The sequence below is a fragment of the Geotrypetes seraphini genome, chromosome 10, assembly GCF_902459505.1.
Source record: "Geotrypetes seraphini chromosome 10, aGeoSer1.1, whole genome shotgun sequence".
Classification (NCBI taxonomy): Eukaryota; Metazoa; Chordata; class Amphibia; order Gymnophiona; family Dermophiidae; genus Geotrypetes; species Geotrypetes seraphini.
The window spans coordinates 89,641,105-89,659,089 of NC_047093.1; the positions used below are offsets into that span (position 1 = coordinate 89,641,105).

The 17,985-nt window shown below is 39.2% G+C and overlaps 1 protein-coding gene across 5 annotated transcripts in view; it reads left to right on the forward strand.

The window, feature by feature from the left end:
• Positions 1-17,985, forward strand: part of TNC (tenascin C) — a 267,005-nt gene that overhangs the window by 225,216 nt on the left and 23,804 nt on the right. For all 5 annotated transcript variants that reach the window (XM_033960452.1, XM_033960454.1, XM_033960453.1 and 2 more), the window contains 4 exons: positions 1,965-2,108; positions 8,218-8,337; positions 12,007-12,150; positions 16,101-16,231. In XM_033960452.1, the coding sequence (XP_033816343.1) occupies positions 1,965-2,108; positions 8,218-8,337; positions 12,007-12,150; positions 16,101-16,231 (539 nt within the window). The remainder of the gene's footprint in view (positions 1-1,964; positions 2,109-8,217; positions 8,338-12,006; positions 12,151-16,100; positions 16,232-17,985) is intronic.

The following is a 17,985-nucleotide window of genomic DNA, read 5'->3' on the forward strand; positions in this document are numbered from 1 at the left end:
AATATATACTTGGTTATTTGCATGCCTTAAAATTTTTAGTGCTTGCAAAATTGATTCAACACACATTAAGACGTAATGGGCATACAATTAATTTGTATGTTACAAAGTTCTTAAGATACAGTAGTTTAAGGTTATTACCATAAAGCGGACCAAAAAACTAACTGCCTGTCTTGGAAATAGGCCAAATGAACTGAAAATTAAATGCAAATTTTGGGGCTGTGCGCATCCCTAATTTTGGGGTCAGATCTGAACCCACAAGGATGACATAGACTGGTATGAGATTATCCTCTTTCTCTTATCAATACTGTTATGCAGGCATATATGTTCCTTCCCTGCTGTTTTATGTTATTGAAAGTTTTTAATATTCAGGTACCTTTCCAACCTCATGTGCAACTTTCTTTAAGGCCTCCTTTTATCAAACCACGTTAGGGGTTTTATTGCCAGCTGCTGCGGTAAAAACTCCAATCTCATAGAATTCCTATAAGCATTGAAGCTTTTACCGCAGTGGCCGGTGATAAAAATAACTCTAACGCGGCTTGATAAAAGGGGGCCTAAATTAAACCCTTTATTTTCTTATTCCTGTTACTCTATCTTGTCTAGCTACACCGCCTTGAATTAGAAAACAAAAAAACTATGCAATGTAATAAGAACATAAGAACATAAGCAATGCCTCCGCTGGGTCAGACCTGAGGTCCATCGTGCCCAGCAGTCCACTCACGCGGTGGCCCAATAGGTCCAGGACCTGTGCAATAATCCTCTATCTATACCCCTCTATCCCCTTTTCCAGCATAAAATTGTCCAATCCTTTCTTGAACCCCAGTACTGTACTCTGCCCTATTACGCCCTCTGGAAGCGCATTCCAGGTGTCCACCACACGTTGGATAAAGAAGAACTTCCTGGCATTTGTTTTGAATCTGTTCCCTTTCAACTTTTCCGAATGCCCTCTTGTTCCTTTATTTTTTGAAAGTTTGAAGAATCTGTCCCTCTCTACTCTCTCTATGCCCTTCATGATCTTGTATGTCTCTATCTTATCCCCTCTAAGTCTCCTCTTTTCCAGGGAAAAGAGATCCAGAATTTCCACCTAACAGAAATTCTAACAATTAATATTTTTAGTGAAGCTTTTTAGTGTTCTGTACTGTATATTATAACTTAATAAACTACATTGATTCAATCAGCTCATTCCCTAACTAGAAAAGTACATGTGATACAGATAACTGTCAACTTCAAGATGTTTGTAAAGTAGGATGATAGGTATTTATCTGAAAATATTTTAAATGGATCATTGTACTCAATGGTAGTTTCAATTCCATAATGTCCTGCAGATATGCCCTGGCACTTTACTGTTCAGACATAAATGCTTTAAAATGTGTCAATGCTTTTTTATAGGGCTCCTTTTAACAAAGCCATGCTAGGGCCTTAGTGCGCAGAATAGCGCTCGCTAAATTGCCGTGCCTGCTAGCCGCTACCGCCTCCTTTTGAGCAGGCGGTAGATTTTCAGCTAGCATGCACTAATCCGGTACATGTGCTAAAACGCTTAGCGCACCTTCGTAAAAGGAGCCCATAGTCTGGGTTATTTTCATGAAAATAGGATTTGGGCGCTTGGTGTGAATACCAGTCCTTCATTTATCTTATAGGGCAAACTGATTAGAGTTATAATCGTCCAACTTTGGAAGAGGTTTTCAGGGGGAAAAAAGTGTGTTGAGCCCAAGAACTACTTGTATTGCAATAGTAAAAAGTTTTATTTTAAAGTAGACCATTCATAGCCCTCTGTATGATAAACACTTGTAAAGCACAGGAGTATCTTTCAGTTCAGAAAATATCTAGGAACCAGATAACCAGTGGTAACTAAGGATAGTTATTTGGCAACTTGTCCTCTTCTGTGTGGGCAAATGGTCATCAGGCTGCAGTGAGTCTTTGCAACTCTAACATCCCCTTTCACTCATCAATGCTTTCCTCTGTGCAAGGTGTTCCTGCAACTGTGACCGTGGATGGGACCAAGACTCAGACCACACTGACGAAATTGATTCCAGGTGTCGAGTACACTGTCAGCGTTATCTCTGTTAAAGGCCTTCATGAAAGTGAGCCCATTACAGGAACAATGACAACAGGTATGATGGCCAAGCCTAGAACCTGCCTACAGAGCAGATAGAAAAATATTGGACACTTCCATAGAGTCTTTCTCAATTAAGGTGGCTTTGAGAAATTTTTGTTAAGGCATTTAGGCCCATATTCTAAGATCCTCCTCGCAGTACCTTCTCCATGTACCATCATTGAAAATTATTGGCTCACGTCAGGCTACTTCCTTCGCAGTTAAAGCTCCTAAGATATGGAACTCCTTACCTCTGTATATCAGGGTGGAGAAAAACTTGGCCAAATTTAAGGGAAATTTAAAGACTTACCTTTTACAGGATGCATATAACTCCTAAATAGATCTCAAACAATAGCCAGAGTTGCTCGATAATCCTGATTGCTTCCCCTTCCTATTGTGGTTTACCTTTTTATATTCTTTACTTTTAATTTGTAGTTCTCCCAACTTTCCTAATGTTTTTGTCAGTCAAGTATTGTTAAGTGGATATTTGTCAATTTTGTCTCCTTCTTTTTAATATAATTTGTAAAACGCTTAGAAATCTTGATTTGGGCTTTATCAAAAATTTTAATAAACTTGAAACTTAAGTTAGGTGCCGGTAGACGCCCTACCGGTGCCTAAATTAAATGTCAAGCCATTTAAAACTGAGTAAAAATAGTTTAAAAACATAAATGGTAGGTGCTTAGAGGCACCTACAAACCGGCGCCTAGATTGCATTTACAGAGGTGCCTTAGAATGTCAAAGAAGATGTGGCTAATGCCGTAAATGACCTTAGGCATCCTTAAACACCTCCGCAGATGCGATTCATAGAACGGCAATGCCTGCTGTCTGCGGTTTCCGTGACTACAGGATGAAAAATTTTGCGTTCTCATCGCAAAGTATATGATTCTATTCTGTCCTCCTGAACTACTAGAGTCTTGACTGTCTTAAAAATATATGCACTCATGCTGAAAAAGAAAATCTAAACTAAAAAAAATCACTCTTGTGTTGCTTGTAAACTTACTATATTAGTGATTCATAGCTTTTTACTAAGTTTTATGCTTAGAATCATGGAAACAGGAACTGGGGAGAAACACCCCTCCCCCCTCCCGGTACTATAACCTCACCGCCCAATCATATATATAAAGATGAACAAAGATATATAAAGATGAACAAAGATTTCAAATATATAAACTTATAGCATGCCACTAGGGCTAAACTTGTGTACATCTAGAATGGAAAGAAAACTGCAAACTTATCTTATAACTTGCAGGTTCCGACGTGCCACGTTTCATTCCTGCTTCAGGGAACCAACAATGATTTACAACAAATGTCTAATAACGGGCGAGCGTGATTCTGTAAAGTAAAGATTAAATGAATTAACACTTTATTAATAAATAGGTTAAAACAACCTTATAACTAATATCAAAATATCATAGCTATACAGGTGAGACTCACCAAATGATGGACTAAACCTCACATGGTTAACACTCAGTAATTCGTACAGCTTCCTCTGGCATTTCAATGGCTAAAGACGCCACCGAAAATTTAAAAGGGCCTCAAACGTCAGTGACGTGGACTAAACCACGCAATGACGTCTACAGATGTAAATTTCCAAAACACGTGGTCACGTATTCAGATATGATATATCAAGGGACTTTAAGCTGTAAGACTGAAAGCACATTAGATATTAAAGTGCACTACACACATAATTTAGAAAGTTACAAAAAAATTACAGAAAAAGGCAACCTGACTAATGCTTATAAAAAAGCACGCCATTCAATCTCGCTATTTAGCCCTCTCAAATGCAGAGTGTCCAATTTGAAGATCCAGCTCTCTTTCTTAGCATACAGTCTGGCTTTTAAATTACCACCTCGAAGTAAAACTGGAGCTTCCAAGGTGGAAAAACGCAACGCTGACAGCTGGTGATTTTGATTCACCCAATGTTGGGTAAGAGGGGCTTCCATAACCTTTGTAGAGATTCTGCTCATATGTTCTCCAATCCGGACACGGATGCTTCTAATCGTGTGTCCTATATATAACAGCTTGCACGGACATTGTATAACATACACAACTCCACTTGTGCAACAATTTGTAGGCGTTATATTTTTGCGATTGAATACCCACGCTGGTACATTTATATCAGTCAATGGGTCGCTGTATTGACAATCTTTGCAAGATAAACATGGAGTGTGAGGTTATGGTACCGAGGGGGGGGGGGGTTCTCCCCAGTTCCTGCCTCCATGATTCTGAGCGTAAAACTTAGTAAAAAGCTATGAATCACTAATATAGTAAGTTTATAAGCAACACAAGAGTGATTTTTTTGTATTTTGCATTCTCTTCTTCATTACTCGACTTGTGAAATATTCAAGTGTTTTGCCTCTATTTTTGTTTATTGAAAATAAAATCTGGCATGGAATTGAGAACAATTAAAGTAAGGATGACTAGAAACTGGAAAAAACTGTTTCCTGAGAATAAAGGAACAATTCCTTTCAGACAAGCTGCCTTAAACCCAACTGAGACTCTACATGTTTCCAGATGCGAGCCCCCCAAAATTGGAATTTTGCAGTAAACAAACTAATAAGTCAAAAATAAACTGTTTGTTTCAATATTCTTTTCTCTAAATGTAAAAATAAATTATTAGTGTAAAATTAAATAATTAGTTTTGGTGTTTTTCTCACCGTATCACTGCCAAAATGCTTCAGCCGAAATGCAACATAAAAATCATCCAATTCAATGTTCAATTATAGCAAACAGGCATAAAATATATCATATAAATTAATCAAATAAAATAGTCAAAGCATATGACAATTCATAAATTAACCACATAATAAAAGCCATACGTGAGCCATGTTTTTCTAAGATTATGGAAAGTAAGAGAGTCAGTGCACTCTTTAGTTTGAAGTAATTACCTATTAAACCACCTTAGAATTAAGTGGTATATAAATTTTTAAAATAAATAAATTAAAAGTTGCAGCAGCACAACTGAATGGTTTGGGTAACTCTTCAAAAAGGCTTGGCAAACAAAGCAAGTTGGAAAGCTATTTTTAAACCCACCCATGCTAACATGTGCAAGCATTGGAGGCCTGGATTTTTAAACACATAAAACGAAAAAGAAGAGGTGATGTCCAACTGCAGCATAATATACATGCAGAAATAAAGCAGCAGGAAAGCCAATTGGCTCAACCAAATTTTATGGAAATAAAGGTATAAAAAGAGAGGTCCACACTTTTTCTTAACAATTGTCCATCAGCCCAACATGTTTTGGCATAAGTCTGCATCAGGGGCAATTATCTTTGGGTCCTTTTACTAACCTAGCCTCCCCCTCCCTTTTACTAAACCGCAACAGCGTTTTTTAGCGCAGGGAGCCGCACTGAATGCTGCGCGCTGCTCCCGATGCTCCCGATGCTCACAGTGGCTTTAGTGCATCCTTACATGGGTTTTTTTTTTACCATGCACTAAGGCCATTTTTGCATCATCCTGAAAATAGATGATTTTCTATTTTTTTTCTATTAATGGTCATTTACTAATGTTACCATTAGCACACAAAAGACAGAAGGACAAGGGTTTCCGCAGTTGTAAAACAGAAAATCAGCAGCGAAGACAGAGAATGAACCAAACTTCAATGGTGTCTCATAGAAATGGATTTCTTGGAACAAATAAATCTGTTTCTACAAGACACTATTGAAGTTTGGTTCGTTTTCTGTCTTCTCCGCTGTTGCACGTGGCCATTAAAAAGAATTACTGCAGGAACACTTATCGACACCTACTTATCGACACCCTAGATTTAGAGTAGGGAAACAAGAAAAAAATCATTCTGAACCAAATTGTGTACTAATATATACCAGGCTCTGAACCCAGCCCCCCTCACTCCCTGCCAGGCTCTGCACCCTGTTTCCCCTTCCCTGCCAGGCTCTGCACTCTGGTCCTTTCATTTTTCATTTACACACAATACAAACAGCAGAAATAAATTCTCAAAACTGACACATTTTGATCACTAAATTGAAAATAAAATCATTTTTCCTACCTTTGTTGATTTATGATTTCATGAGTCTCCTTCCTTTCTTCCTTCCTTTCTTTCTTCACTCAGGCCCAATGATTGTCCCTTTCTATTCCCTCCCTCCCATGTCCCAAGTTTGTGCCCCCTCCCCCTCACTGCCTTCCAGCCTTTCTCCTTCGTCCTCCCTCCCTCCCTCCCTCCCATGTCCCGGGTTCATGCCCCCTCCCCCTCACTGCCTTCCAGCCTTTCTCCTTCATCCTCCCTCCCTCCCTCCCTCCCATGTCCTGAGTTTGTATCCCATCCCCCTCACTGCCTTCCAGTCTTTGTCCTTCGTCCTCCCTCCCTGCAGTGCCAAAGCCTGCGTTCCTCCCTTTCTGCGGCACCGAAGCCTGCCTTCCTCCCTCCCTGTGGTGCCGAAGCCTGCCTACCGCCACTGATTCCTCCTCCTCTGCTCCCAGTCTGCCGCCACTCAACGCAACTCCAAGAAGGAAAGGTAAGGGCTAGCATGCAGTGATTGCACGTCACCAGCCCATCAGTTCTGATGTCATGGGAAGGCTTGTGGGCCAGCGATGTTGCAATCGCTGCATACTGGCCCTTTCCTTCCTAGAGTTGTGGTGCAATGGAGGCGAGCAGGAAACAGCGCCTCAGTGGCAACAGGCAGACAGGCGGGCGAGGAGCAGCAGCAGGGGGCAGGTGGCAGTCAGCCTGTGTACCTCCAACAATGGGACATTTAAAAAGGTACGATGGGATGAGTAGGGGGTATTTAAAAAAATGTATCGTTGCTGCATAAGACGCACTGACATTTCTATCCACTTTTAGATGGAAAAAAGTGTGTCTTATGAAGTGAAAAATATGGTAAAAACTATAGAAAACTATAGAAAACAAAATGTACAGGTTCATAAGATAAAAAAAATCTCATCCTCAAATATTTATATAGAAACAAAGGTCACACCTAGAGATACAGTGGGCTAACACCAGGAAATAGAAGCTAATACTTGAAAGGATGCATTTCCAATATAAAGCATGCAAATAAAGAAAAGTGAAAGTAAACCACTAAAATTAAATGTTGGAAAAGCAAACTAAAGGTCATAAAACTAGGTGCTGACAGCAGAAAATAGCTGTATCCCAATTTGACACACTTAGGGCTTCTTTTACGACGGTGCGCTAGGGGCTTAACGTGTGGAATAGCGTGCGCTAAATTGCCGCATGTGCTAGCTGCTACCGCCTCATTTTGAGCAGGCAGTAGATTTTCAGCTAGTGCGCGCTAATCCAGTGCATGCGATAAAAACACTAGCGCACCTTCGTATAAGGAGCCCTTAGACAATGTACAGGTTAAAATTTCCATAGTTACACTGCAGGATTTTTTCAATACAGTTTTCCTAATGTGACACATACCAGGGATCTGGTACAAATATACATTCATCTGTCATGGGCAGGGGAGTTAGGTGAAGAGTTGTGTGTTCATTGCTTTCCTAAAGTTGAGGAGTCCTTCACTTATGTCCTTTAAATCCTCCCCTTAGGTCCCTGGCAATCCTCCTCACAAAGCACAAACTTAGCTTCCTACTAGAGAATGACACGGTGACAAAACTCATCACCGTTCCCGTCCCCGCGGATAACCACAGGAAACCATCTTCATGTCATTCTTTAAAGAGAGAGGGAAGAATCAGAGTATGAATGGCCACATCCACTGACCCGCCAGCTTTGCTTTGAAGAATACTGGTATAGAAGGACTTAGGTTGAAATAGACACTAGAAAATGACATGGGATTATTTCCCGTGGTTATCCGCGGGGACGGGAACGGTGATGAATTTTGTCACCGTGTCATTCTCTACTTTAGTTCCTACCTTGCCAGCTGCAATTCTTTTCTTATTTCCTTGCAATCCTGGTTGCTCCTTCCCTTCTTCTGGGTCCAATCTTGTGCTTTTTATTTCCCCTAGATGGAACCATGCCCTCCTGACTAAACTCTGGTCTAGGCCTCTTAAGGTGGTCTGGTGGGAGAGTGTGCTTATGGGAAATCTTAAGCACTGTTACGAGTAAAGTAGAAAGGCTGTATAGAAATAAAAATAGGTGATGAAGATGATTGATAAATCTCTGATCATTCTCAAAATCTATATATTCCTAATTCTTAAACGATATATTATTGTCCTTCCAGCTCTTGATGGGCCATCAGGCCTAATGGTAGTCAACATCACAGATGCTGAAGTTTTGGCCCTCTGGCAGCCAGCCATCGCTTCTGTGGACTCTTATGTCCTTACCTATGGCACCGAGAATGGTAAGACAATACAATGATTATTCTCCTTCAGTTTGAACAGGTTACCGAAGAGATGCTACATTCCTGTACAGCATTGCAGGTGTGCATGAAGCTCCTCAGTCTATGTGCATTTGCATGTGAGGAGGGAAGAAGAGGTTTCCTCCCATGAAATTAGATGAAACGAGGTATTTTGCTCTTATGGAATGTAAGCATTAAGAGGAAAATTCTATAAAGGGTGCCTAAATAAGTAGGTACCTAAAGTTAGACACACAACTTACCGTAATCAGTAAATTGGCTTCAATTATGAGATTTAATAAACTCATAATTGAAAAAAATAAAAATTAATTGGGCAATAGGGCCCAAATTCTGTAACTGGCACCTAATGTTAGGTACCTATTATGGAGGCGCCCATCTAAGTTTTAACAGTGTATCAATCATACATATAAGATATGGAAATCCAAGAAAACTAAGGCCCTCTTGTACTAAGGTGTGCTAACTGATTAGCGCGCGCTAATCGATTTAGCACGCACTAAAGGTTGATGCGTTAGCGGTTAGCGCACCTTAGTAAAAGAGGGGGTAAAATACATTATTTTTAAATCTTATTCAAGATATAGGAAATCCCATCAAGTCCTCGTCATTGGAAGGGAGTACATCTATATTTCTTACTATTATAAAAGGAAAATCTAAAGGATAAAACTATCCTTACTTATTAGGCGTTACCTCACTTAACTCCTTGTTAGAAATCTGTACAATAACAAAATATAAAGAAAAGTTATTTTCCACTAGACTTATGGAATTGATCTAGGTAAATAGGGTCCCAAAAAATATAATCCTTATTCTGTAATGTTACCGAGAATTTGCAGGGAAATTTTTTAAAAAGTGGCTCCAGCAGTGGCTCCAGTTCTAGATTTCAAAGCCAAAAAAGGTTTTCTTCTGAGCTGGGTTGATTTGGCCACATCTGGAAATATTTGAATTTTTGCACCGCAAAACACTGCATCCTTATTTTTTAAATATAATTTCATAATTGAAACTTTGTCACTCTCATTTAAACATGTTACCAAAAGAGTAGCTCTTGACTGTATTATATCTTGAAAGTCCTCAAGAAAATCGGTCAAGTTTATGTCTACAGAAACTAACAGATTTATCCCTTGTTCCATTGCAATTTTTTTTTTCTTTGGAATATAATAAAGAGTTGCTATTGGAACTTTCTCAGGTTCAGTAACCTCCAATATCTCCTCAGGAGACATTAAGTGGGTTTTTGGAAAATTAACCATTCTCAGATTTCTAGACCTTGTGCCATTCTCCACTACTTCAAGGTTCATATGTATTAAATGGAAATCTTTCATATAAGAAGTGGAGAATGAATGCAGGCCAGAAACCTGATTTTCAGCGTTTGCAATGCGGATAACTAATTTTCTAAAATTTGAGTCCACATTTTCTAACTTTTCTATAACCTCTTTGGAAAATACATGGGTTGAGTAACTACAGACTTCAATAATTTCTCTATTTTGACTTTTAATTGCCACAAATCTTTAAGGGAAACTTCCTGCTGATTTTCATCTGAGCCTTCAAACCCTTCCAATTCAACTAAAGAAATTTGAGGCAATTTAGAAAGGGAAAGTTTTAGATTGGTTTGAGGCTCAGAAGCTTCGTCCGAAGCTCTGGGACCTTCTACGGGACCCAGATCTGCAGGAGAATCAGGAGGGAGTTCTATCAGGAGAGCTAAGAGAAGCTCCTGAAACTTCAGATCTAATAATCTGAAAAGGGTTTGAATTAAGAGAAGTCGCATGATGATCCATTGGACCTGATGATACAGGGGAAGAAATTTTACTTTTACCCTTACGTTTCCCCACGGAAAAAGAATAAGACTTCTTTCTATATTAAATGGAAAATTGTATAACTTACAACCACCTTATCTCCTCGACTCTCCCCGAGGCTCCAAGGGACCTTAACTGCCTCTTAGGCCATGCCTTGTGGCCATGTGCCACAAGAGCTTCAGAGTTTTCAGCCAGAGGGAAAGGACCCTATATGATGTCACAGGGGGGGTCCATAATGCCTACCCAATTCGCAGCACTGGTAGCAGAAAAAGAGCTGGAGGCAGATGGAAGTCAGGAATACAAATTTCTTTCTCCGTCACCAGATGCCACTAGTTAGCACTCCCTCCAGTCTTAGTCACAAATTGCTTTCAAGCATGTTTTTTAGGAATATCTTGTATATCTAGCCTGTTTGCAGCCCTTGAGGATGGAACTTGGACAAACCTGGTCTAATTTGTGGTATTAGTCTGTGAAGGATCTAGAAAATCCACTCAGGAGTGTAATTATCAACCTGAACTACCATTAAACTTCATTATTGCATCCAAGACACCGTTTTGTTTAGTAGCCAAATGGCTCAGGTAGCGGCAGAAGAAAGCTCTTCCAGAGATGCAAAACGATGTCCACACATAGGTTGTTTCAACTTTGGAAAAAGGTCAAAGTCTGGTGGACTCATATTTGGACTGTAGGCAGCATGAGGTAACACCTCCCAGCCGTATTCATGTAGTTTTTCAATGACGACATTCCCTATAGGCGGGCGAGCGTTGTTGTGAAGAATGAGTGGCCCAGCCAAGAGCAACTGAGGTCGGGTTTTGTGCATTTTTCTGTGCATTTATTGCAAAAAATCATGATAATACACTGCTGTGACACTTCTTCCACATGGAACTTTGTCTGTGATTTTGATGTCTTCATGATCATAAGCAAAAATCATCATTTGTTTGACTTTTGATTGAGCTTATCAAAATTTTTTTGGTCATGGGGATGTTTGAGCTCTCCACTCGTTGGATTGTGATTTCAGCTCCGTCTCTCTGACCCACATTTCATCAATAGCAACAACGCGATTCAATAATGCCTGACCTTCAACGTCGAATCTTTGTTTCAGCATGGTTGCATTGTCCTGGCATCTTTGCTGTTGTTCAGCAGTCTAGAAGTGGAAGAGCAATCGCGTAGAAATTTTTCACTTTTTAAAATAATTTGTCAGAATTCGGTATACTGATGGCGATGGATTTCCTGTGGTTTCAGAAAGTTCCTCGTATGTTGCATAATAATCTTGTTCAAGAGCATCAACCACGAGTTTCACACATTATTCATCGGTTGTTGATTTTGGCCTTCCTGGTCTTGTATGATCATCTATGCTCACACGATCACTCTGAAAATGAGTTGCCCACCAAGAAACTGTACTACAGTCCACTGTTAACTCAGCACAAATTCATATAACGCTCTGTGGATTTCTGTCAAGTTTTTGCCATGTAGAATTTCAATCTTAATATACGACCTCTGATTGTCAACAAATACATAACCCGAGACACCTGCAGCCTCCATTTCCCACATTTGTCACAGCCACACTATGTACACTACAGAGCACTGAAGGGAAAGTGAAACAAGTTTTACTGCAATTGCATCATCCACTCTCCAATATTGCCAACCTGTGCATTATTTATGAAATGACCTTCGTATTTTAGCATTAACTCGTACTATTTTAGTACAGGTCCAATTTTATTCAATGAGATCTAGTTATTAATAATTGAGGTTAACTGTATAATAACACATCTTAATAGTATCCCAGATTGATAACGCCTCCCCCCCTTAATGATAGTCCTTGTTGATAACTTTGCCTCCTATGATAATTTACTTGTACCCATTTATGTCTACTATACAGCTCCAGAAAAGAGTGAGACAGTTTCTGGAAATATTGTGGAAAGTGAGATTGTCGGTCTTCAACCTGCAACAGAATATACATTGAGGATGTATGCAGTGAAAGGACCACATAGAAGTGCAACAATATCCACCAAATTCACAACAGGTACAGTATAGATACCATATACAACTACAATATTGTTATGAAAGCAGAATCTCCATACACTACTATTAAGCTTTGCCTTGGAAATGGGAATATTGATAGTAACATAACATAGCATAGTAAATAACAGCAGATAAAGACCCAAATGGTCCATCCAGTCTGCCCATTATTAATTCATGATTAGATTAAATTAAATTGTCTATTTTTCTTTGATATTTCTGGGCATAGACCATAAACTCCACCTGGTACTGCTCTTAGGTTCCAACTACTAGAGTTGCCATCAAAGCTTGCATCATTGTTTGTGGGATTCAAACCATAAAGTCCTCATACCGTAAAGTCCACGCAGCAATGTTCTCATATTCCAAGTTACTGGAGTTCACATCAATGCCCTCCCCAGCCCATCCTATACTGAATCGCCAAATATGGGACAGAGACAGTGCAGGTCTGACCAGTACCGACCTTAGTTTTTCAATTTATGGCATTCATTTTTTAATTAGAGATCCTGTGTGTTTATCCCATGCTTTTTTGAATTCTGTCACCATTTCCTTTCCACTACCTCCCTTAGGAGGGCATTCCAGGCATCAACCACCCTCTCCATGGAAAATAATTTCTTAACATTTCTCTTAAGCTACCACCCTGCAACCTCAATTTATGCCTTCTAGTTTTACCATTTTCTCTTCTCTGATAAAGATTTGGTTCTATAATACAGTACCTTTCAAGTACTGGCCAGTAAAGTCTTCATGTTCCAAGCTAGTGCTGTTCCCACTCATAACCTCTCCAGCTCATCCTACACTAAATCACCATATATGGGACACAGACAGCACAAGTCTGTCCAATACCAGCCTTAGTTCTTTAATTTATACCATTCATTTTCTAATTAGAGATCTTTTGTGTTTATCCCACGCTTTTTTGAATTCCATCACCGTTTTCCACTCCACCACTTCCCTTGGGAGGACATTCCAGGCGTCCACCATCCTTTCCATGAAAAATAATTTCCTAACACTACTTCTAAGTCTTCCTTCCTGCAACCTCAAGTTATGTCCTCTAGTTTTACTGTTTTCCCTTTTCTGGAAAAGATTTGGTTTTATATTAATACTTTTGAATTATTTAAACATCTGTATCATATCTCCCCTGTCATCCATTCCTCCAGAGTATACATATTTAGGTCTTCCAGTCTCTTCTCATACTTCTTTTAGTTAAAACCCCTTACCATTTTCGATGCCTTCCTCTGGACCACTTCAAGTCTTTTTATATCCTTCACAAGATATGGCCTCCAGAACTGAACACAATACTCCAAATGTGGCCTTACCAAAGACCTATACAAGGTCATCAACACCTCCCTTCTGCTGGTTACTCCTCTTTCTATACAGCCTAGCATCCTTCTGGCTACAGTTACCGGCTTATCACACTGATTCATTGCCTTTAGATCCTCAGATATTATCACCCCAAGGTCCTTCTCCCCGTCTGTGAATACTTCCCAGAACATATGGCTCCCTCCCATTCTTCCAACTTTTGTAGATCCTTTTTCATGTTTTCTACTCCCTCCAGGGTGTCCACTCTGTTACAAATCTTGGTATAATCCTTTTAGCCATTTGGCAATGTTGCTCACAAACATATTGAACAGAATCGGCCCCAGCACCGATCCCAGAGGCACTCCACTACTCACCTTTCCTTCCTCCAAGCAAATTCCATTTACATCCTCTGGCATCTGTCTGTCAACCAGTTTCTAACCAGTTCAGCACTTTGGGCCCTAACTTCAGCCTGTCAAGTTTATTCAAGAGCCTTTTTTGAGGATCTGTGTCAAAGGTTTTGCTGAAATCTAAGTAAATGACACCTAGCACACATCTTTGATCCAATTCTCTGGTCACCCAATCAAAGAATTCAATCAGATTCATTTGACATAATTTACCTTTATTAAATTCAAGTTACCTTGGATCTTGTAATCAATTAGATTCTAAGAAATTCACTATTCTTTCCTTCAGCAATGCTTCCATTACTTTTTCAATAACCAATGTGAGGCTTACCTGCTTCATCTCTGTGACCACATCCACTTTTCTCCAGTCCCGTGTTTATTGAAGAACCTCTCTGAGTTCCCTCAATATCCTGGGATGGATCCCGTCCAGTCCCTTGGCTTTGTCCAACTTCAGTTTTTCAAGCTATTCATAAACACTTCCATGAAAGGTACGGTATCCACTCCATTCTCACGTGTAACTTTACCAGCCAATCTAGGATATTCTACTGTGAACACAGAAGTATTTGTTTAGCATGTTTGCTTTTTCCTCTTTTCTCTCTACATAGTGATTCATCGCTTCTTTCAGTCTCTCAATTCCATTTCTGTCTTCCTCCTTTCACTAATATACCTGAAAAATTTTTGTCTCCCTATTTTACATTTCTAGCCATTTGCTCTTCCACTTGTGCTTTCACCAGACATATCTCTCTCTCTTGGCTTCTTTCAGTTTTGTCCGGTATTCCTTTCTGTATGCCTCTTCTTGAGTTTTTTTTAAATATTTTATGAATGCCAACTCTTTTACCTCTATTATCTTCGCCACTAGTTTGGAGAACCATATCAGTTTCCATTTTCTCTTGTTTTTATTTATTTTCTTCACATAAAGTTCAGGAGCCATTTTTATTGCTTCTTTTAGCTTGGACCACTGTTTTTCCACTTCTCTTATGTCCTTCCATTCTATTAGCTCCAATTTAGCTGTTATATCAAAGCAAACCATTTGATGATCCCTGTTTCCCAGGTTGGCACCCAATCAGACATTAGAGACTTTTTCTCCACTTTTGAGTACAAGATCCAGTATCGCTTTCCCCCTCATGGTTTCCATGACCATTTGACTGAGCATAGCCCCCGAAAGGCATCCATGATCTCTCTACTTCTTTCTGATTCTGCAGACAGAACTTTCCAGTCCACATCCAGCAATTTGAAATCAGCAATAGCACCTCTCCTTTCTTTTCCAACCTTTGACTATCTGCAACCAGATCTTTAATAATTTTCTGCAATTGAGTGATCCATATCACTTTTTCCTGTCCCCAGGCCCCCTGCATGTCAATCACAAAAAGAACTACTCCTCTGACTTTTCAACCATCTCTGTCCTTCCTAAAAAGATTTTAGCCTGGTATGTTTGAATCCTATCCATGGAAATCACAGAACAATGTCTCTGTGATTTCAGCAATATCCAAGTCTGCCTCCAACATCATGGCTTGCAGATTCTGATTTTTGTTGCTTAGACTGAGCGTTTGTGGTTATTGCTATCCAGCTATGAGTCCATGGCAATCCCCATCTTCCAATGCAACTAAAGCCTTCTTGACATCAGACTTTCAGCCACCTATTAAAGTTCTTTGCATTTTGTACTCTTTCCTCTCTCCGCTGCTTCACTAAAATCAGATAACACAGGCTTAAATTGATTCCCTGCAGAAAAACAGGGAATTGCCTTCAATTCTCATATGAAGTTAGGAGATGCATAAAAGGTAGGGTTAGATGAGCTATTGGAAATAGGCACTGAGATTTAATTTTCAACACCCCATGCCTGGTTTCTGTGTGCATTTTTTTACTCATGAATTATGAGACTAAAGACAACCACATGAAGCTTCTTTGTAACAATAGGCTTGAGGGCCATGGCTGCAAAACAGTCATTAGAGATATCACGGGTAGGTCTGCAAGCAGTTCAGGAAGTTTGTCAAAACATGTGGTATATGTGTATCCATCATCCTTCACCCTCAAAAATCTAAGAATTCATATGCTCAAAGCTAATTGTTTTTTCAATTAGAAACATATTTTGACATTCAAAATTCTGACTGCACTAAAAAAAAAATCCCATAGCAGAATGTTATTCTGTGTCTTCACAGAGCTCTGGGTAAAAAAAGGATGTAGGGTTACTTTATGTCATATTCTGTGTTGCTCCTTACCCCAGGATAATTTTGTAACTACTATAGCCATCTTGTTTTAATAGCTCTTGATGCTCCAAAGGACCTGTCTGCTAGTGAAATTCAGTCTGAAACAGCGCTCCTGACGTGGAAACCTCCACGGTCTATCATTACTGGATTCCTCCTTATCTACGAGTCTGTTGATGGAACTGTCAAGGTATGGCATCAATTATCTATGTTTAGATTTCATATGTAGATACCTCAGAAGCACGAGACAGGGTAAAGCAGAAGAATCTAAATGAAGAGCTGTAATTAGATTAGAAGAAAGTGATTGAATGATTCTTTTTTTAAACTGTTTTCAGAATGATTTATCAGAAAATAAATCAAATCACCAGATGTCCAACATTCATGTGCTTATTAGCATATCTCATAATTTTCTAATGTGTGAGTACATAAAAGTACACACATTTTCCTTTCGTGGGCTTTGTTGAATTTTTAAAACAAATCTATGTCTGTACTTCTGCTTTGAACATTAGCCCAAGAATGTATACATTTATAGAGCATGTATTTCCTAGAAAGAAAACTGTTGGAACTCAAATCCTTGGAGGGATGGACAAATTGAGGAGATCATTCAATGATCCAACCCCTCCACTGTAGATCCACCCCCTAAAATCCTTCCTTTCTCTGCCTCCCACAGATTTTTTCCACAGATGCTGTTATAAAATTAATCTCCTGCCCAAATACCCTTGTATTCTATATACGGTGTTTTGAGTTATACATGCACATTTGGGGGCACAACTTAATTGAATAACAAGACAATTAGGGTTAATTGGCATTATAACAAGTAATTAGTAGCACTAATTGAATTTAAATAAAAGTTATGCACGTAAATTTAGGTGGGGGCTCCGCACCCAATTTTATGCACAAGTCCAAAAAGAGGGTCATTGGTAGATTGGGGGCATTCCTAGAATTTATGTGCATAGTTATAGAACAAAGGGGGATCTGTGCTTAATGTAGGCGTGAGGATTTGTACCACGATTCAGTTGGTGCAAATGGCCACACTAAAGTTACATATTGTTGAACATGCAAAATCGCAAACTTGCACAAAGATATCAAAATAATATAAACCAAAGTCAGACCTCCACTATATATATGTTCAAATCACAATAGTTCCTCAGAATGCCACACAATAAAGTAGTGTGGTAGCCGTCCTCACTGGAACATTTTTTGTGAATATTGAACTAATGTGCAACTTCTTGTTATGTCTTGTAATAAGTTATAAACATTTATAAAGTGTCAGTGCATTATTTATAAAGCATAATGGTCTCTATAGTTCTATTTAGTGCATAGTAAATAACTTAGCTTTAAACCGGGTCTGCCTCATTTCCCACCGACACGTTTCAAAATTTTCTTCAGGGATTGGGGACAGAGAGAGCAGTGGCCACTGCTCCAGCAATCAACATAGAGACTTAGCGTTTGCTAAAAATCCGGATAGTTCTGCTCTCTTTGTCCCCAACCCTGAAGAAAATTTTGAAACGCGTCGGTGGGGAATGAGGCAGACCCGGTTTAAAGCTAAGTTATTTACTATGCACTAAATAGAACTATAGAGACCATTATGCTTTATAAATAATGCACTGACACTTTATAAATGTTTATAACTTATTACAAGACATAACAAGAAGTTGCACATTAGTTCAATATTTACAAAAAATGTTCCAGTGAGGACGGCTACCACACTACATTATTGTGTGGCATTGTGATTTGAACTTTGTGAGGTCTGACTTTGGTTTACACACTAAAGTTAGGCACTATTCTATAAACCAGTGTCTCTCAATTTTTTTTTTTAGCTCCGGCAAATTAAATTTGAGAGTTATTTATTTAAAGTTCTTTAAGCTATGTATGGGTAACAATGGTGAAACTAAAGCAGATAGAATAGAATTGCTAATCAATGCAATGGATTTGCATGTTTTT